Source organism: Sycon ciliatum, chromosome 4 (assembly GCF_964019385.1).
Source record: "Sycon ciliatum chromosome 4, ocSycCili1.1, whole genome shotgun sequence".
NCBI classification, from domain to species: Eukaryota; Metazoa; Porifera; class Calcarea; order Leucosolenida; family Sycettidae; genus Sycon; species Sycon ciliatum.
Genome location: NC_088646.1, coordinates 38,472,257 through 38,494,914, shown reverse-complemented (window position 1 = coordinate 38,494,914; position 22,658 = coordinate 38,472,257). Strand labels below are relative to the sequence as shown.

General features: G+C 46.6%; 1 protein-coding gene across 2 annotated transcripts in view; it reads right to left on the bottom strand.

Annotated features, from left to right (window-relative positions):
• LOC135816052 (kinesin-like protein KIF21A) overlaps positions 1-22,658 on the bottom strand; it is a 52,092-nt gene that overhangs the window by 24,159 nt on the left and 5,275 nt on the right. For both annotated transcript variants that reach the window (XM_065329414.1, XM_065329415.1), the window contains exons 6-17: positions 22,436-22,477; positions 22,028-22,117; positions 21,606-21,752; positions 21,066-21,290; positions 19,611-19,726; positions 4,245-4,347; positions 3,789-3,881; positions 3,116-3,299; positions 2,438-2,519; positions 1,988-2,198; positions 1,668-1,735; positions 1,171-1,252 (exon numbers count right to left, since the gene is read on the bottom strand). In XM_065329414.1, the coding sequence (XP_065185486.1) occupies positions 1,171-1,252; positions 1,668-1,735; positions 1,988-2,198; positions 2,438-2,519; positions 3,116-3,299; positions 3,789-3,881; positions 4,245-4,347; positions 19,611-19,726; positions 21,066-21,290; positions 21,606-21,752; positions 22,028-22,117; positions 22,436-22,477 (1,443 nt within the window). The remainder of the gene's footprint in view (positions 1-1,170; positions 1,253-1,667; positions 1,736-1,987; positions 2,199-2,437; positions 2,520-3,115; positions 3,300-3,788; positions 3,882-4,244; positions 4,348-19,610; positions 19,727-21,065; positions 21,291-21,605; positions 21,753-22,027; positions 22,118-22,435; positions 22,478-22,658) is intronic.

Genomic DNA, 22,658 nt, shown 5'->3' with positions numbered 1-22,658 from the left:
TGAGGAAGAAGAGAAAGGAAAGAGTGGCTTCTGATCTCCCCAGATGTAGCTCGTGAACAGTGGCAACTTGGTCGTGTCGTAGACGTTAATCAAGGTCGAGATGGACACACAGGCGTCGCAAAGATGCTTAAGTCGAAATTGACATGCATGACCCTATAGCTGTTGCGGATAGCCCTCGTTCTGTGGCGCTGTCCAAGGTGCACTATACCTTTGACTTCGCACAGAACATAGCTTTGCCGAACACAGCGAGACAGATAGGGCCCCTCTATTTTTAAGGCACCGCGGAGGGTACAGATTTTTGGTGTGAAGAAGGAGGCCATCCCAAAACAACTGAACTACCTCCTTGATGAAGCCCAAACAATCGGCACGGATGGGAAAAGTTCGCATGGGGCATAATACGATGGCATCCTTGTTGCACCATTATTTTAGCCACTTTGGTTTGCAAGAGCGCGGCTGCCACTTGCATACTGACAACTGTGGTGGGCAAAATACGAAAAGGACAATCATTGCCTATCCAGCATGGAGGAAAATAGTGGGCTTACACAAGCAAATCGACATGCATTTCATGATTTTCATGCCGTTTCCGTCACAAGTCCTGTACATTCTCCAGCAGCACAGCATACTACACTAGAGTACAGTGGCTGTGTAACCCATCAACCTACTTGAACCACCCATGCAGCTACAGCCACCATAAAGCCTCGGGCATACTTCATTCCACGTACGGGAAATGCGCAACCCTCGTGCCATGGGACGAACACGTTGAGCTCAAGCCAACTTTGTCGCATTGTGACGCATTCCCCGTACGCGAAAAGAAGTCTGAATCAGGCCTAAGAGTCCTACGAGATATTCATGTCACACAATGAGAAATCCTAGGGGATATTCATTTCACATGATAAGGAATCCTAGGGGATATTCATGTCACATGGTGAGGAATCCTAGGGGATATTCATGTCACATGATGAGGAATCCTAGGGGATATTCATGTCACATGATGAGGAATCCTAGGGGATATTCATATGTCACATAATGAGGAATCCTAGGGGATATTCATGTCACATGATGAGGAATCCTAGGGGATATTCATGTCACATGATGAGGAATCCTAGGGGATATTCATGTCACATGATGAGGAATCCTAGGATATTTTCACGTCACAAAACAAGATAGTACCTCATTGTCACTAGCAGGTGCTGCAGGTTCCTCATCTTCTACTTGCTCCTCGTCACTGCTTCTGGCATCAGCACCCACGTTACTGATGCACATACATAGTACACACAGTCACAGTGACAACACACACACACACACACACACACACACACACACACACACACACACACACACACACACACACTTGCAAACTTGTTCACTGCCGGAAACGGGTCACGTTGGTCTCTCCTGGGAAGAGAGGAGAGAGATTTAAAAGAAATCGTGGAAAGATGACATAACTGGCTATATCGATCTGCCCGACAAATGACAACCCCCGATCCCCAACCTCCGGGTAGACTTGACAATATGACCCGGCTTTTGGGCTCAACCCACCGAAGTAAGTGGGTGAGGACATGGCGCAGAAAAAAGGCACGCACACACATAGCACATAGCACAGCAACGTGACCCGGAGCATCTCCCTCGGCAATGCTCCAACACCGAGGGTACAGCGAACAACATACCTGCCAGATGAGTTGCCCTTGCTACCCGGCGACTTCTTTGATGGTCCTGCCGTGGAAGACCTGCCACCCTGGAACATCAGTAGATTTCATTACATAACAGCAATACAGTGACACTGAAGTCAATCTCCTGTTCCAGAAGCCAATACGGCAATAGGATCAACACGGCCAGCAAAGAAAAATCCAAGGTGCCCAGTCTACTCGCGATTAAAGACACATTTTAAATTCATGCTTAGAAGGAAGACACTCCAGGTTCTTCAACAGTAACATTCAATATCCTGAAGTGCGTCCTACACAACACAACACAACACTGTTGAACATACCACGAGTTTCTCCTGCTGTTCCTTCATGCGGGCTAGATCCGAATGTGCCTCCAGCAATAGGCTCTCCGGTACTGAACTGCCCACAAGTGACGACGCTCCGTGGGGGTGCTGAATACGCGACTGTGTTCGCGAAACACACGGTGACATGCGACGGTATGGAGATGCCGGCGGCCCAACTTTGGCCAGAGACTCACTTTCCAGCAGCTGTCCCCTGAAATTGCAACAGATAGCATATAGAAATTTTCAAACCAAATCTTTATCATCCTCAGGAAGTAGGAATTCCCTGCCTACACCAACCTACCACTTACTCGTAAGTATAATCTTCTCTAGAGGCTAAAGCACACCGTTGCTAGCAGCAATCTTGTACATGCAGTACACTACAAAGACATGCACGCACACCAGGAATGTCACAGCACAGCACTGCACTGCACTCCGCACAGGACAACTCACTTCAGGTTCTCAATCTCCCGAAGGTACTGTCCAATGAGCTTCGAAACACTTTCGTCGTCTTCACTCAACGCTTCGCCTTCGCCTGTAAGTCGAGACACAAGCATTATAACAGCAGGACCTCTCAATTACGCACACCCAGGGGATCAGGCATTTCCGTTGTGTATACGGACGTGCTCAGATTACATGGTGCACTGCAACTACTTGACTACAAGTGTGTGTGTGTTGTAGGAGCAGTTGAGACTAAACAACCGTGTCCTGAATGTACAGGTATCATTGGTTGAGAGGTGAATACAATTGGGAGGTTCTTCTGCACAGACATTCTAACTTCAAACAAATAGCAACAAAACATTAAAATCTCTGCCTGAAATCGCAAGAGATTCAGCATCCACTCCTAAGCAAATACCCGCATCCTTCACACAGAAGTTGAGGGACAGAACATGCAGGATTGTTCACAGTCTGAAGCAATTAAAAGATACGTTATGAAAAAGACTTCAACGGTTCATTCGGGGAAGTGAACTGCTTGAAAACTTGAACAGTGAACAGAGGGGAAAACCCCAACCCTACCAGGACTCGAACCCGGGACTTTGCTTGTCATGAGCAGTAGTGCTCTAGCCATCTGAGTAATGGGACCAGGCCCAATCTAGGATACTAGACTTCTTGTTTTTTTCTGGAACTTACCAGCTTCAGGAAGGTCTAATTTGAGCTGTTGTTGTGCCAGGCGGTTGGCTTGCTGCTCGACAGTATCTTGGAGAGCACGCACTCTCAGCTTCATCTTGTCGTTCTCAGCACGCAGCATAGAGATTTCAAAGACCTGATCATTGTTGATGATGGTGCCACCGTCCTCTGAAACTGAGCGCCGACCCTAGCAGTAAAAATAAAATAAAATTCTTTGACGTCGACATTCCCCAGAAATCGTTTATTCTAATAGCCAATCTGGTACGCCTACTTTGACAACACACTGCAGCATGAGTTTATAATGGCTGCTGTGAGTATTTCACTAGCCCTGTGGCACAGCTAATCAACTACCAACAAGGACACACACACATGTGAATATATCATACTTTGGGAGCCAACAAAAAAAGAAGGATTATTGCACACACACACACACACACACACACACACACACACACACACACACACACACACACACACACACACACACGAGCGCACACACACACACACACACACACACACACACACACACACACACACACACACACACAGGTGCACGAGCGCGCACGCACACACACGCACACGAGCGTGCGCACACACACACACACACGGGTGCACGCACGCACACACGCACGCACACACATGCACACAACACCGGAAAAGGAAATAGTAAACATACAGTCTTGAACTCCTCCAGCTCTGAATTCAGGCGTTGTATTTCAGCCCTGAGTGCGGAGATCTGCTGGGAGGCCTTGTCTTGATTAACACTGACCTGAACAACAGTGGACGATCAGACACAACATCATTCAAGAAACAGGTGATATCGTACATCCTTCATACATCATATCATGAGTACTTGTACTTGCTCACTGCCAAAGCTGGTCATGTGAGTCAGCCCGGGAGAGGGGAGAGAGAGACACACACACACACGCACACACACACGCACACACACACGCACACACACACACACCATGTACCACGCATATGCCCGTCACCGTCACAAGAGAAGCAAACACACACACGCGCGCGCACGCACGAACATATGCATCCATCCACACCATTACTTCCTTTGTAAGTTCCCACACATATGTTACAAATAGTACTATGTACAGCATATTTATTTCAAAGCACATACTTTGTTCTTGATGTTCCTGGCTCTGTTGGCATACTTCAAGGTGTTCAGCGTTTCCATGAAGTCACGGTCTGTTGGACTGATGCATGCTATCATCAACGTTTGGCTACCAGCAAAGGAACAGAACCCATGGAGACACCACACATGCAATGGCATGAGATACGCTAGGAGAGTATCATAGTATTGCACTGAAAAAGCTGGAAAAAGCTAGTATCAAAACGAAGAGACAAACTAGAGAAAGGACTAAAGAACAAAGATTGAAAGGAGCAAACGTTGGTGCGTATCATAGGCGATGACAGTACAGTCAGACCTCGCTTATCCGGTCCTCTTTTATCCGGATCCCTCGCCATCCGGAAGAAAATCGCCGGTTACCGATTTACAGCATATGTCATGCATGCATACAGTATGTGTGTTCGATTATCCGTTCCCCTCGCCTATCCGGATCTTTTGTGGAAAATGGATGCGTGCGGTTAAGCGAGGTCTGACAGTACTACAAACCAGATACATATACAGAAGCCTTGCTTGGTAGTTAACATGTTTTTCGATTTTGACAGCATGTTACAAGGCGAGGACGCGTAGTGCTCCTGACTACAACCATAAACCGGTTGGCAGAGTCCCGGTCTTGCGACCATTTGAACCGTATTGGGAAAACCCAGGTTCGGACCCTCGTTACTCTACGGGTTGGTAGGATTTTTATAATTTTCGTTTTTTTGTGTTGTAGAAGTCGTCGTGTTGCCGCCGTAGTATTGTTCACGTTGCTGCCGCTGCAGGGATCACGTCTGGAAGGATTTGTGATGTTATTTTCTTGTCTTCCTCTGTAATTAAATTATTTGTGATTTATTTCTTTTTTCTTTTGTTCTTTTGTTCTTTTTCTTTTTTCTTGTCTTTTTTCAACTTCTGCCCATGGCGTCCTTCTCTCAGCTCGTCAGCTGTAACAGTCATAGTCATCACCATGACGACTGTTGTGAGAAGGTGCTCGCTGCCGACGAGGTTGGTGATGTCCCGACGAGGCCATGGGTAGGCCTTCACCACGTCGGAACACCCCGTCTGCACGTTGGTGTTGTGGTCTGGGTGTTGATGGACGTTGATGTTGTTGTAATAGTTGTTGTCGTTGTAATTGTCGTTGATTGTTGTTGTTGTTGTTGTTGTTGTTGTTGTTGTTGTTGTTCTCCTTAGTGTTGTTCTCGTTGTTGCTGTTGGTCTTGGTAATACTAATAGTCTTGTTCACGGACCTCATGAATTCCACAAATAAAACAGAGTTATATTTCTTGAATCAGCTTCAGGGTTACTTTTCCTTCAATTATGAATGATTTGTGGAATGTTGCAATTGGTAACATGGAAACATAAGTTCAGTGCAGCTTCCAGTATGTTGTTCAGGTGAGGTACACCGGTTTTTGGGGATCAAATGTCGGAAGTCAGCATTGCTTACCTCGGCTGTTGCGCTGGACCGTCTTGGGTTCACTCGTAGTTAATTAATTGTGCGTCCCCCCAGGGGGTTTGGGCTCTCCGGTATTAATCCTTTGTTGAACGAGAAATTGTTTACTAATTAATTATTGATGAAGGGGTTAGTGTTGTATCACGTTCTTCGTGGCGTGGGCTGAGTCTTCTGTCAGGTGGACGGAGCTATAAAACACACAGACAGGACGGCGGTTATTGGTGTATCGAAGGAGAAGAGAAGTCTCACTGGCGGGTCTCTGAGAGAGACACACGTGTTGACTTTGGACTTACCGGGAGATCTCTCCAGGTTGTCCGAGGAGCTGGTAAGATGGTCGTCGACGTCGAAGGTGAACGTAGGCTGAGGAAGATATGTGGAGTGTAGTCGGACACGACGTGATGGCTTCTTGTTGTCTTCGCGAGTTGTGTTCTGGAGACGTCGATCTTGCGTGGTGTCGTAGGTCGTGCGCGGGGATCGCGCGTAGCTCTGCGTGCGGTGATGCTGGCGCGCGTGGTGCTCCGGGGCGTTTGTCGTCCTCGTCGTTCCGACAATGGTGAGTCGTACTTGCAGACTTGCTTCTTTCGCGATTGTGCGTTGCATCTCCGCCGTTGGGGTCAATATTTGACCCGGGCGTTGTCCATACCGCTTGTTCTGGATGTGTTGTGCGGTCTCCGTTGATCTGGGTTTGCGGTGGTCAGGTCCGAGTACGAATCTACCACGTGAACCGTGTGTGGTGGATTAATTATTTTATTTTGGTGGAGATCGAAAATGATCTCCGGTCCGAGGAAAACGGCTCGATCCGGCCGGCGGTCGAGTGTGCCTGTTGTGTATAGCGAGAGCTGCAGAGTGCGGGGACCAAATTTAATTTTTCAAAAACGTCTGCAAAAAAAGAATGGGGGGTGGGGGGGGGGAACATGCCACCAGTCATACGGTGTCACCACATACATGTACGTACATGATGTAATTCTGTTTAAGTTTCCTCCATCCTTGCTATCCTGGGGTAATTACAACCACTGCAATAAATATCAAACATCCTACACTCTTTCCGTTACAATTACCCACATCGATCACCAATTTGTTACAGGGCCTGGCTGCCTGCCTGTCCGTTCACGGGGTGAGGAGCACCTGGGGGGGGGGGGGGGGGGGGGAGGGGAGAAATTAATTCTCCCAACATACAAAAAAAGGGAGAGGAGTGGGGTTGTAAGTACCTCCTAGCCTTCCCCAAAAAAAAGGGGGGGCCCAAATCCTTACCCAATTAATTCCACAACTTACTGCTTTACTTACTGATACATAGCACCAAATTAAAATTACAAAATCATATTTACAGAAAAGTACAATAACCAGTGAATAATATTAAATTAATTACATGTAAGTAATAATAACATCCCGGTATCACATCTGTGTCCACCACCATTTTCCTCAACTTGTCCATTCCCTACACAACCCTTCGTTTTCAACCCCGTCATATCATTATAATTATAATTTCCTCCTTAACTACCCAGCGTCCCACTCCAACCATCACAAGAAAATCCAAAGGTTTTCTTCATAAAATTACATTACAGGGAATAAATAAAATGACATTGTATGAACTTGTCACTTTCACATGTTGCTCACCACCATCGCACTAACCTTGTTTCCATTCACTCCACACATCTTTCCTCAACACCTTCTTATACACAACATATATATATTTTTTTAACACACTTATTCTCATTCCACGCAAATTTCCAATGCCCATCCGATGTTCTTACTATCATTCCCAAACAGGACAAAAAATGGCCACCACAATTCCGCACGGACTTTACCAGGAATTATCACCCGCCTCCCGGCTATTACTACAACGATGGCGGAAATCAACGGTCACCCTTCAAAAAACAATGGCAAAAAAAAAGAATTCCTCACCGAGTGCAAGAAAAACCACGTCACGCCTAAGTACCTTGACAGGACCAGAACAACTGACTCGAGAACGGTGAAGGCGGCATTGGCGCAAGGCAACGCCACAATCCTTAGAGAATATACCAAAAAAACCAATTTCAAAATCCAGCAACAAAAACAAAAAAGCCAGGACGCCGCCAAAGCTTGGAGCGAGCACATTGACCACAGCTCCACCTTCAGCAAAGGCTGGAAATGGATCACTGATCTGGCAACAAATGCCCACAACCGCGCCAGCAAGTTACACAACAAGGAGCTCAAGAAACTGAAACCGCACACACCACAGACTACCGCTCCGGCCAAACCAAGCGTGATCAACCTCTCCTCACATGTGCTTACAACGGAACAAACAAGTCTATTGGAACTAGGTTTGGATTTCGCTATACCTCCAAGATCCCTCCCAACAGAAGAGATCATCACGCGCACAGAAATGTGGGCCAACACACTGCCTGACGACCGCCGAGGTCTCGCCCTAGCCACGTGCAGGATAGTGCACCAAACTTTGGACTCCTCTCCTCCCCCAGGCTCCAACCTCTCCAAAGTTCACGCTCGGGCGCTCTCCAGTTTACGTAAGGTGACAAACATCAAAATCTTGCCAGCGGACAAGGGAAAGGCAGTGGTTCTCCTCGACACCAACGATTATGACCAAAAAATACAACAACATCTCAACGACACTACCACCTACACCACCTTGACGACAGACCCCACAGACCGGACAATACGGAAACTAAACTCACTTCTGCAACCACTCACACGGGACGAGACCTTAACAAAAAGCCAAAAGCTTTTCCTCAATCCGTGGACCTGCTCCGCACCACATCTTTATGGATTACCAAAAATTCATAAAGAAGGAATCCCACTAAGGCCAATAGTGGCTGCGATAGGCTCACCGACGCACCGCCTAGCCCGCCACCTGGCCAAGATCCTCCGAACTCTCACTGGACAGACAGACACATACATCGCAAATTCAAGGCATTTCATCACGACGATACCAGACCTTCACATCGACAACGACCACGCAATGGCTAGCTTTGATGTCAAAAGCCTTTTTACCAACGTCCCAATGGCCAAGACTCTAGAGATCCTAAAAGAGAAACTAGACACCCAGAACCCAGCAAACAGGGACACCTCGCTCTCAGTGACCAGCATCGTACAACTGGTAGAATTTTGTGTCAATAACGCATACCTCCAGTACGACCAGACCTTTTACAGACAAACAAGAGGTGCGGCCATGGGTTCACCACTCTCTCCCGTGTTAGCTGACATTTTCATGGAGTGGCTGGAAGGACGGCTTCTGGCAATATGTGGTGAAAGGATCAAGGCCTGGCTGCGGTACGTGGACGACACCTTCACCATCATCAAGAAGGGAGAACTGCCCCACGTACTCGCAGCCGCCAACGCCATATCACCACATATCCAATTCACGGTGGAAGAAGAGAAAAATGGAGGTATTGCCTTCCTGGACGTCTGGGTCCAAAGATCTGAGACCAATCTGTCGACACAAGTGTACAGGAAGCCAACCCACACGGGTAAATACATCAATTTCGCCTCCCACCATCCTAATGCCACGAAATGTGCTACATTATCGTGCCTGGCACAGAGGATCGAATCGCATTGCAGCACTAACCTGCTGAAAGACAAAGAGAGAGAAACTCTCCGCACTGAATTCCTTTCCAACGGCTACCCACTGGAGACCATCGAAGGGGTAATCCAACAGGTTCATCGCCGACACCGTCAACAGCAAGACCGACAACAACAACAACAACCGCAACAGCAACCTCAACAACAACAACAACAACAACACCAACAACAGCAGCAGCAGCAGCAGCAACAACAACAACAACAACAACAACAACAACAACAACAACAACAACAACAACAACAACAACAACAACAACAACAACAACAACAACATCAACCGAGACCGGCTTCCAGTTACACATACCGACCGCTCTCACTACCCTATGTCCGTGGGCTATCGGAGAAAATCAAAAGAAAAACGAAGAACGCACCATTCCGTATGGTTCACCGGCGATCGACCACCCTGAAGAACCTGCTCACAAAGAAAAAAACCCCGCCTCCATCCATCAAGGACCAATACGGTGTAGTGTATGCCCTGAACTGCGCCCCCTGTGGAGCTGAGTACGTGGGAGAAACAGGAAGACGGTTAAAAAAACGAATGGAGGAGCACCAAAGAGACGTCCACAACAGGAAAGCAGACAATGGTGTGGCCAAACACGTCCTGGATACTGGACATGCAATTGATTGGGCAAATCCCGTCATCCTTCGCCGAATACCCCAACTTGCATTACGGAAGTACACAGAGGCATTCCTGATCAAAAGAAGACAGCCAAGTATGAACCTTGATGCTGGAGTAACGTACACATACGAATGGCTGTGACATTTTTAAGGAGAACACTCTTTGCCTGGCAGGCCCCTGACCAACACACACTCGCAACGATACACTCACCAACCGCACAAAAACCATATTCCCCATATGTCACGAAAATATAATTATAATTCACACATAATTCACATATAAATACATAAAACTACATATAACCTACATAATATAGTTACATATTTATAATATTCCCTATTTCTAGTACACGTTACACACACTTACATATAATTACATGATTAGGTAACATTGCCGTTGGTCCAGGTCATCCGTCATAATAATAACATAAATCAATGGCAATTACCCGTCCATAATTTTTCCACATAATTACATACAAATTTCTTACATTACGAGTATATAGCACTCAATCAAACCACCCCCCCCCTGCCTTTTCTTCCTGTGTATTTTCCAACTGATCCAATTCCTTCCTCCTCCTTACGCAATCATACCACCTAATCCCAACTATTCAATTGCGTCACTATGTCGACTGGAAATTTCAACCTCCCAAAAAAATTAAAATTTTAATAAGATACCTCTTCCATAGACTGAAAATCAAAGTCTGAATAGAATCCGCAACAATTTCCACTTGCAGTTTCCTTCTCGCAGGGCTTCCCACGGCCACAGACAATAGGGGTAAATCTACCACTAGGACAGCTCACCACCCACATTTCCCCCTCCATAAGGACACTACTGATCCAATAATTGAACCAACAACCGAAGATTCCTCCATGTATAAGTATCAGTATCAGCACTATAGACGACTGCAACCACTCACAAGCAACAGTTAGTTACCAGCTCTGATCCATCTACAACCTTCTCTTCGACTCTTGTTTCCGAACAACACAGCGCTCAGCAGGCAGTACCACGCGAACAGATTACAGCATCCATTCACCTAGAGACTAGACAGTTACAATAGGGGCGCCAATATTTACTGCACTCTGCAGCTCTCGCTATACACAACAGGCACACTCGACCGCCGGCCGGATCGAGCCGTTTTCCTCGGACCGGAGATCATTTTCGATCTCCACCAAAATAAAATAATTAATCCACCACACACGGTTCACGTGGTAGATTCGTACTCGGACCTGACCACCGCAAACCCAGATCAACGGAGACCGCACAACACATCCAGAACAAGCGGTATGGACAACGCCCGGGTCAAATATTGACCCCAACGGCGGAGATGCAACGCACAATCGCGAAAGAAGCAAGTCTGCAAGTACGACTCACCATTGTCGGAACGACGAGGACGACAAACGCCCCGGAGCACCACGCGCGCCAGCATCACCGCACGCAGAGCTACGCGCGATCCCCGCGCACGACCTACGACACCACGCAAGATCGACGTCTCCAGAACACAACTCGCGAAGACAACAAGAAGCCATCACGTCGTGTCCGACTACACTCCACATATCTTCCTCAGCCTACGTTCACCTTCGACGTCGACGACCATCTTACCAGCTCCTCGGACAACCTGGAGAGATCTCCCGGTAAGTCCAAAGTCAACACGTGTGTCTCTCTCAGAGACCCGCCAGTGAGACTTCTCTTCTCCTTCGATACACCAATAACCGCCGTCCTGTCTGTGTGTTTTATAGCTCCGTCCACCTGACAGAAGACTCAGCCCACGCCACGAAGAACGTGATACAACACTAACCCCTTCATCAATAATTAATTAGTAAACAATTTCTCGTTCAACAAAGGATTAATACCGGAGAGCCCAAACCCCCTGGGGGGACGCACAATTAATTAACTACGAGTGAACCCAAGACGGTCCAGCGCAACAGCCGAGGTAAGCAATGCTGACTTCCGACATTTGATCCCCAAAAACCGGTGTACCTCACCTGAACAACATACTGGAAGCTGCACTGAACTTATGTTTCCATGTTACCAATTGCAACATTCCACAAATCATTCATAATTGAAGGAAAAGTAACCCTGAAGCTGATTCAAGAAATATAACTCTGTTTTATTTGTGGAATTCATGAGGTCCGTGAACAAGACTATTAGTATTACCAAGACCAACAGCAACAACGAGAACAACACTAAGGAGAACAACAACAACAACAACAACAACAACAACAACAACAACAACAACAACAACAACAACAACAACAACAACAACAATCAACGACAATTACAACGACAACAACTATTACAACAACATCAACGTCCATCAACACCCAGACCACAACACCAACGTGCAGACGGGGTGTTCCGACGTGGTGAAGGCCTACCCATGGCCTCGTCGGGACATCACCAACCTCGTCGGCAGCGAGCACCTTCTCACAACAGTCGTCATGGTGATGACTATGACTGTTACAGCTGACGAGCTGAGAGAAGGACGCCATGGGCAGAAGTTGAAAAAAGACAAGAAAAAAGAAAAAGAACAAAAGAACAAAAGAAAAAAGAAATAAATCACAAATAATTTAATTACAGAGGAAGACAAGAAAATAACATCACAAATCCTTCCAGACGTGATCCCTGCAGCGGCAGCAACGTGAACAATACTACGGCGGCAACACGACGACTTCTACAACACAAAAAAACGAAAATTATAAAAATCCTACCAACCCGTAGAGTAACGAGGGTCCGAACCTGGGTTTTCCCAATACGGTTCAAATGGTCGCAAGACCGGGACTCTGCCAACCGGTTTATGGTTGTAGTCAGGAGCACTACGCGTCCTCGCCTTGTAACATGCTGTCAAAATCGAAAAACATGTTAACTACCAAGCAAGGCTTCTGTATATACCATACTCCACTTTGCCACGACAGCAGCAAAGTCACAACCATTGTAATTATATCAAATCACCTATACTCCTTTCGTTACAATCACCAATTTCTTACTGCATTACCATAAATCCTACCTATTAAAAATACGATAGGTAAAAAAAAGGGGGGGGGACCAAATTTAATTTTTCAAAAACGTCTGCAAAAAAAGAATGGGGGGTGGGGGGGGGGGGGGGGAACATGCCACCAGTCATACGGTGTCACCACATACATGTACGTACATGATGTAATTCTGTTTAAGTTTCCTCCATCCTTGCTATCCTGGGGTAATTACAACCACTGCAATAAATATCAAACATCCTACACTCTTTCCGTTACAATTACCCACATCGATCACCAATTTGTTACAGGGCCTGGCTGCCTGCCTGTCCGTTCACGGGGTGAGGAGCACCTGGGGGGGGGGGGGGGGGGGGGGGGGGGGGGAGGGGAGAAATTAATTCTCCCAACATACAAAAAAAGGGAGAGGAGTGGGGGTTGTAAGTACCTCCTAGCCTTCCCCAAAAAAAAGGGGGGGCCCAAATCCTTACCCAATTAATTCCACAACTTACTGCTTTACTTACTGATACATAGCACCAAATTAAAATTACAAAATCATATTTACAGAAAAGTACAATAACCAGTGAATAATATTAAATTAATTACATGTAAGTAATAATAACATCCCGGTATCACATCTGTGTCCACCACCATTTTCCTCAACTTGTCCATTCCCTACACAACCCTTCGTTTTCAACCCCGTCATATCATTATAATTATAATTTCCTCCTTAACTACCCAGCGTCCCACTCCAACCATCACAAGAAAATCCAAAGGTTTTCTTCATAAAATTACATTACAGGGAATAAATAAAATGACATTGTATGAACTTGTCACTTTCACATGTTGCTCACCACCATCGCACTAACCTTGTTTCCATTCACTCCACACATCTTTCCTCAACACCTTCTTATACACAACATATATATATTTTTTTAACACACTTATTCTCATTCCACGCAAATTTCCAATGCCCATCCGATGTTCTTACTATCATTCCCAAACAGGACAAAAAATGGCCACCACAATTCCGCACGGACTTTACCAGGAATTATCACCCGCCTCCCGGCTATTACTACAACGATGGCGGAAATCAACGGTCACCCTTCAAAAAACAATGGCAAAAAAAAAGAATTCCTCACCGAGTGCAAGAAAAACCACGTCACGCCTAAGTACCTTGACAGGACCAGAACAACTGACTCGAGAACGGTGAAGGCGGCATTGGCGCAAGGCAACGCCACAATCCTTAGAGAATATACCAAAAAAACCAATTTCAAAATCCAGCAACAAAAACAAAAAAGCCAGGACGCCGCCAAAGCTTGGAGCGAGCACATTGACCACAGCTCCACCTTCAGCAAAGGCTGGAAATGGATCACTGATCTGGCAACAAATGCCCACAACCGCGCCAGCAAGTTACACAACAAGGAGCTCAAGAAACTGAAACCGCACACACCACAGACTACCGCTCCGGCCAAACCAAGCGTGATCAACCTCTCCTCACATGTGCTTACAACGGAACAAACAAGTCTATTGGAACTAGGTTTGGATTTCGCTATACCTCCAAGATCCCTCCCAACAGAAGAGATCATCACGCGCACAGAAATGTGGGCCAACACACTGCCTGACGACCGCCGAGGTCTCGCCCTAGCCACGTGCAGGATAGTGCACCAAACTTTGGACTCCTCTCCTCCCCCAGGCTCCAACCTCTCCAAAGTTCACGCTCGGGCGCTCTCCAGTTTACGTAAGGTGACAAACATCAAAATCTTGCCAGCGGACAAGGGAAAGGCAGTGGTTCTCCTCGACACCAACGATTATGACCAAAAAATACAACAACATCTCAACGACACTACCACCTACACCACCTTGACGACAGACCCCACAGACCGGACAATACGGAAACTAAACTCACTTCTGCAACCACTCACACGGGACGAGACCTTAACAAAAAGCCAAAAGCTTTTCCTCAATCCGTGGACCTGCTCCGCACCACATCTTTATGGATTACCAAAAATTCATAAAGAAGGAATCCCACTAAGGCCAATAGTGGCTGCGATAGGCTCACCGACGCACCGCCTAGCCCGCCACCTGGCCAAGATCCTCCGAACTCTCACTGGACAGACAGACACATACATCGCAAATTCAAGGCATTTCATCACGACGATACCAGACCTTCACATCGACAACGACCACGCAATGGCTAGCTTTGATGTCAAAAGCCTTTTTACCAACGTCCCAATGGCCAAGACTCTAGAGATCCTAAAAGAGAAACTAGACACCCAGAACCCAGCAAACAGGGACACCTCGCTCTCAGTGACCAGCATCGTACAACTGGTAGAATTTTGTGTCAATAACGCATACCTCCAGTACGACCAGACCTTTTACAGACAAACAAGAGGTGCGGCCATGGGTTCACCACTCTCTCCCGTGTTAGCTGACATTTTCATGGAGTGGCTGGAAGGACGGCTTCTGGCAATATGTGGTGAAAGGATCAAGGCCTGGCTGCGGTACGTGGACGACACCTTCACCATCATCAAGAAGGGAGAACTGCCCCACGTACTCGCAGCCGCCAACGCCATATCACCACATATCCAATTCACGGTGGAAGAAGAGAAAAATGGAGGTATTGCCTTCCTGGACGTCTGGGTCCAAAGATCTGAGACCAATCTGTCGACACAAGTGTACAGGAAGCCAACCCACACGGGTAAATACATCAATTTCGCCTCCCACCATCCTAATGCCACGAAATGTGCTACATTATCGTGCCTGGCACAGAGGATCGAATCGCATTGCAGCACTAACCTGCTGAAAGACAAAGAGAGAGAAACTCTCCGCACTGAATTCCTTTCCAACGGCTACCCACTGGAGACCATCGAAGGGGTAATCCAACAGGTTCATCGCCGACACCGTCAACAGCAAGACCGACAACAACAACAACAACAACCGCAACAGCAACCTCAACAACAACAACAACAACAACACCAACAACAGCAGCAGCAGCAGCAGCAACAACAACAACAACAACAACAACAACAACAACAACAACAACAACAACAACAACAACAACAACAACAACAACAACAACAACAACAACAACAACATCAACCGAGACCGGCTTCCAGTTACACATACCGACCGCTCTCACTACCCTATGTCCGTGGGCTATCGGAGAAAATCAAAAGAAAAACGAAGAACGCACCATTCCGTATGGTTCACCGGCGATCGACCACCCTGAAGAACCTGCTCACAAAGAAAAAAACCCCGCCTCCATCCACCAAGGACCAATACGGTGTAGTGTATGCCCTGAACTGCGCCACCTGTGGAGCTGAGTACGTGGGAGAAACAGGAAGACGGTTAAAAAAACGAATGGAGGAGCACCAAAGAGACGTCCACAACAGGAAAGCAGACAATGGTGTGGCCAAACACGTCCTGGATACTGGACATGCAATTGATTGGGCAAATCCCGTCATCCTTCGCCGAATACCCCAACTTGCATTACGGAAGTACACAGAGGCATTCCTGATCAAAAGAAGACAGCCAAGTATGAACCTTGATGCTGGAGTAACGTACACATACGAATGGCTGTGACATTTTTAAGGAGAACACTCTTTGCCTGGCAGGCCCCTGACCAACACACACTCGCAACGATACACTCACCAACCGCACAAAAACCATATTCCCCATATGTCACGAAAATATAATTATAATTCACACATAATTCACATATAAAATTAATACATAAAACTACATATAACCTACATAATATAGTTACATATTTATAATATTCCCTATTTCTAGTACACGTTACACACACTTACATATAATTACATGATTAGGTAACATTGCCGTTGGTCCAGGTCATCCGTCATAATAATAACATAAATCAATGGCAATTACCCGTCCATAATTTTTCCACATAATTACATACAAATTTCTTACATTACGAGTATATAGCACTCAATCAAACCAACCCCCCCTGCCTTTTCTTCCTGTGTATTTTCCAACTGATCCAATTCCTTCCTCCTCCTTACGCAATCATACCACCTAATCCCAACTATTCAATTGCGTCACTATGTCGACTGGAAATTTCAACCTCCCAAAAAAATTAAAATTTTAATAAGATACCTCTTCCATAGACTGAAAATCAAAGTCTGAATAGAATCCGCAACAATTTCCACTTGCAGTTTCCTTCTCGCAGGGCTTCCCACGGCCACAGACAATAGGGGTAAATCTACCACTAGGACAGCTCACCACCCACATTTCCCCCTCCATAAGGACACTACTGATCAAATAATTGAACCAACAACCGAAGATTCCTCCATGTATAAGTATCAGTATCAGCACTATAGACGACTGCAACCACTCACAAGCAACAGTTAGTTACCAGCTCTGATCCATCTACAACCTTCTCTTCGACTCTTGTTTCCGAACAACACAGCGCTCAGCAGGCAGTACCACGCGAACAGATTACAGCATCCATTCACCTAGAGACTAGACAGTTACAATAGGGGCGCCAATATTTACTGCACTCTGCAGCTCTCGCTATACACAACAGGCACACTCGACCGCCGGCCGGATCGAGCCGTTTTCCTCGGACCGGAGATCATTTTCGATCTCCACCAAAATAAAATAATTAATCCACCACACACGGTTCACGTGGTAGATTCGTACTCGGACCTGACCACCGCAAACCCAGATCAACGGAGACCGCACAACACATCCAGAACAAGCGGTATGGACAACGCCCGGGTCAAATATTGACCCCAACGGCGGAGATGCAACGCACAATCGCGAAAGAAGCAAGTCTGCAAGTACGACTCACCATTGTCGGAACGACGAGGACGACAAACGCCCCGGAGCACCACGCGCGCCAGCATCACCGCACGCAGAGCTACGCGCGATCCCCGCGCACGACCTACGACACCACGCAAGATCGACGTCTCCAGAACACAACTCGCGAAGACAACAAGAAGCCATCACGTCGTGTCCGACTACACTCCACATATCTTCCTCAGCCTACGTTCACCTTCGACGTCGACGACCATCTTACCAGCTCCTCGGACAACCTGGAGAGATCTCCCGGTAAGTCCAAAGTCAACACGTGTGTCTCTCTCAGAGACCCGCCAGTGAGACTTCTCTTCTCCTTCGATACACCAATAACCGCCGTCCTGTCTGTGTGTTTTATAGCTCCGTCCACCTGACAGAAGACTCAGCCCACGCCACGAAGAACGTGATACAACACTAACCCCTTCATCAATAATTAATTAGTAAACAATTTCTCGTTCAACAAAGGATTAATACCGGAGAGCCCAAACCCCCTGGGGGGACGCACAATTAATTAACTACGAGTGAACCCAAGACGGTCCAGCGCAACAGCCGAGGTAAGCAATGCTGACTTCCGACATTTGATCCCCAAAAACCGGTGTACCTCACCTGAACAACATACTGGAAGCTGCACTGAACTTATGTTTCCATGTTACCAATTGCAACATTCCACAAATCATTCATAATTGAAGGAAAAGTAACCCTGAAGCTGATTCAAGAAATATAACTCTGTTTTATTTGTGGAATTCATGAGGTCCGTGAACAAGACTATTAGTATTACCAAGACCAACAGCAACAACGAGAACAACACTAAGGAGAACAACAACAACAACAACAACAACAACAACAACAACAACAACAACAACAACAACAACAACAATCAACGACAATTACAACGACAACAACTATTACAACAACATCAACGTCCATCAACACCCAGACCACAACACCAACGTGCAGACGGGGTGTTCCGACGTGGTGAAGGCCTACCCATGGCCTCGTCGGGACATCACCAACCTCGTCGGCAGCGAGCACCTTCTCACAACAGTCGTCATGGTGATGACTATGACTGTTACAGCTGACGAGCTGAGAGAAGGACGCCATGGGCAGAAGTTGAAAAAAGACAAGAAAAAAGAAAAAGAACAAAAGAACAAAAGAAAAAAGAAATAAATCACAAATAATTTAATTACAGAGGAAGACAAGAAAATAACATCACAAATCCTTCCAGACGTGATCCCTGCAGCGGCAGCAACGTGAACAATACTACGGCGGCAACACGACGACTTCTACAACACAAAAAAACGAAAATTATAAAAATCCTACCAACCCGTAGAGTAACGAGGGTCCGAACCTGGGTTTTCCCAATACGGTTCAAATGGTCGCAAGACCGGGACTCTGCCAACCGGTTTATGGTTGTAGTCAGGAGCACTACGCGTCCTCGCCTTGTAACATGCTGTCAAAATCGAAAAACCAGATACAGTAGATCTCTGATAAGAGGTATTCCCTTGAGTAGCAGGAATGCGTACTTTACAGTAACCGAGGTACTTCTTATCCTAACATACTTCAGCATGGATTTAAATCCAATACTAGTATGTTAAAGCCAATATGGAGAGCACGGGTGTACATGTACGTATGACAGTACACCCATGCTCTGGACCATTGTCCATAGTAACAGTACTCCATCAGTTATCAGAGTACTAGTACACACTAAGTGGCTTGCAGTATACACAGGATGCGGCAAATCACCCAATGCTGCAGAATCATTTAGTGCTCCTTTTGCAACGAATGGAAGTTCAGCCAAATCTACTCTTCAAGTCTACAACTATACCAGTACATGTACGCGTGCCATATAAAGATAAGCTTGGATGATTAAACTTTATAAAGGACAACAAAAAATGGCATCACGCATATAAGTGACTTCATCCCAAACAGTTAACACTGGTCATCGCATTGCTTACCTGTTTCCACCCAGTGAATCTTGTAACAGTCGCGTTAGCTTGCTGTCTCTGTACGGTACGTGTGAGGCACGCTTACTCTTATCACCGAGAGCACTGATGACGTTTCCCAGGGCAAGCTAAAGATGTAAAAAACACAGACACATGCACACAGACACACATGCACATGTGTGCATCCGCGCACGCACACACACACACACATGCGCACACCACACACACATATACACACACATACACATACGTACACACATGCGTACAAGCACAGAAGCTGTACTCAAAACAACTATTATCTCTATATCCACTTGTACTTCCATTGCTTGTTGCACCAGGTGGAAATAGTCTTAGTCTTTTCAGTTTTCACTGCCAATTATTACACCAATAACTGTATTGCCCAATCACTGCATGCCCAAGACAGTCACCTTGTTTTTTTACTGTGAGAAGCAACAGGACTGGGTTTCCGCAAGCCCTCAAGAATGCATAAGACCTTGAGCGACATGGCCAGTGCGGTGACATTTACCGCACACGCAATGGGAACATTACCTACATTCAGTGGCTTGACAATCGTGTTGTGACACACTGCGGTCCACCAAGCACCTAGCTACTGACAGGAATGACGCTATGAGAAGTGTACGTGTTAATGGTGAGCGGTTGCAGCAGCCAGCTCTCCGACCTCTTGCTGGTCTAAGTGAACTTATTGTGAGTCTACAAATTTTAGGCGCATTTAAATTTCGGCCTCCCAGGGCTAAAATACATTTCGGCCTCCCAGGGCTAAAATACATTTCGGTCTCCCAGGGCTAAAATACATTTCGGCCTCCCAGGGCTAAAATACATTTCGGCCTCCCAGGGCTAAAATACATTTCGGTCTCCCAGGGCTAAAATACATTTCGGCCTCCCAGGGCTAAAATACATTTCGGCCTCCCAGGGCTAAAATACATTTCGGCCTCCCAGGGCTAAAATACATTTCGGTCTCCCAGGGCTAAAATACATTTCGGCCTCCCAGGGCTAAAATACATTTCGGCCTCCAAGGGCTAAAATACATTTCGGCCTCCCAGGGCTAAAATACATTTCGGCCTCCCAGGGCTAAAATACATTTCGGCCTCCCAGGGCTAAAATACATTTCGGCCTCCCAGGGCTAAAATACATTTCGGCCTCCCAGGGCTAAAATACATTTCGGCCTCCCAGGGCTAAAATACATTTCGGCCTCCCAGGGCTAAAATACATTTCGGCCTCCCAGGGATAAAATACATTTCGGCCATATTAAAATATCGGCCTGCACTGCTGCTACCTATATACACTGTCACATTGAACCTTGCAAAACAAAATGTTCATAGATGTGTTGGATCTATAGTGCGTTTCAAAAGTATAGACCTCTAGACTTTTTTGAATAACTCAAATTTGGTTTGAGCACACATGGACAACAATCACCAGCATTATATCCGCTGTATAAACCAGACATACCAAGCCACAGTTGATGGAGATTCCTTCCCTGGCCCGATCACCAGTAGCACCGGTGCGCTTCAGCCTCTCCGAACCAGCCAGATCCACAAAGTGCAGCTTGGCAGACAGGGTTTCAAAGTCCACACTGCCACCGGCACCATTGGCCGTGCTACTGTCGGAGGATTGGTTTGGCGATGAGGACAGCTCAGAGCCATTGCCATTCTCCGTCAGCTGCTCCGTAGATGCCTGCAGCAAAAAACGGCCAGAACAGGAGGCATACTATCTGTGCCATCTACTCTGAGTGCACGGCAGCCAGCACTTGCATGTATTACTTACATTGTTAGACACAGCTACAGAACATGTGCACCTGCATACACAACATAGCATGTGCTAGCAAAGTCGTTTCTAAGACTTCAACATTCTCCCAACATTCTGCAAGGCATAAAACTGCAAGCAGTATTGCGTAAGAAAAAAGGCAGAAGATGAATGGTCGCTCGGTGCCAATGAAGCTGAATAGTATCTCCACTATTGGCGAACGTCACAAGTGCTGGGGATTGTTACCTCGTCATTCTCCGCCGACGTCGAACTGATTAGCCTCTGCTGGGTGATATGCAGTGTGAAGATGGCGTGCGATCGAGACGACTGGGCATTCATCGATGTGCTGGCAGTGGTACGGGACAGTGCTCCTTCCTTCAGCGTTTTCATTGTCTGTAGTTGGTGTTGCAACACATCAAGCACAAACAGTCAAGGTCATCCTGAGCAACACAAGCATTGCTTTTTTTAAAGTGTCTTGCAACAGCTCTGGTGGACTACACTCACTGGAGTGAGTCGTTCTAAAGTAACACTGAATGGGACCATACAACACTCACGTATTCAGGGCAAGGTTTCAACCAGAAGAGCAGACACATCTCCGACAAAATTGCACACATAAAAAAAACTTGACAAAACAATTCCAGCGCAAACAAATCTCCGTGATTGCATACCTGCTCGGCCGATGAGACTTTCCTGGAGCTCATGCCTGCAACAAATATCCGTCCCCCGTCCTCGTGTATACGAAGGCCTTTCCTGTTACCCTACAGCAGCAACAACACAACACAACATCATTACTGACGAGACAAATCATAGAACCCAACATCAACATGAACGGTAAACTTAAGCTGCAGTCAGCGCACATTTTTTACTAGAGCCATGCGCGCATGCGTGCGAGCACGCGTGCACACACACACACGCGCGCACGCAGTCAGCGCATATACGCACACGTGTGCACACACACACACACACACACACACGCGTGCACACACACACACACGCGTGCACATGCATAGGACGGTGTGCTACATAGCGACGGTAGCTGCAGCAGCAGCAGAGTATGACTGTGTAAAAGAGCTTACCTGATTGGCATCAAACAAGTCCACAATCTCTTCGTTGTACAGCTAAAGATGAAACAACGGAAAGGGGGAACAAAAACAAAACCGAGTCAGAACTCTGTAGCACAATGTGCCAAATGACCATCATCAGATGTTAGAGTGCAGGTCCATGGATGATGAAGTTATACACTGACAACTCTGCACAACATGATTTGTCGACAAACGTTTACTCCAAACTGGCGCCTAA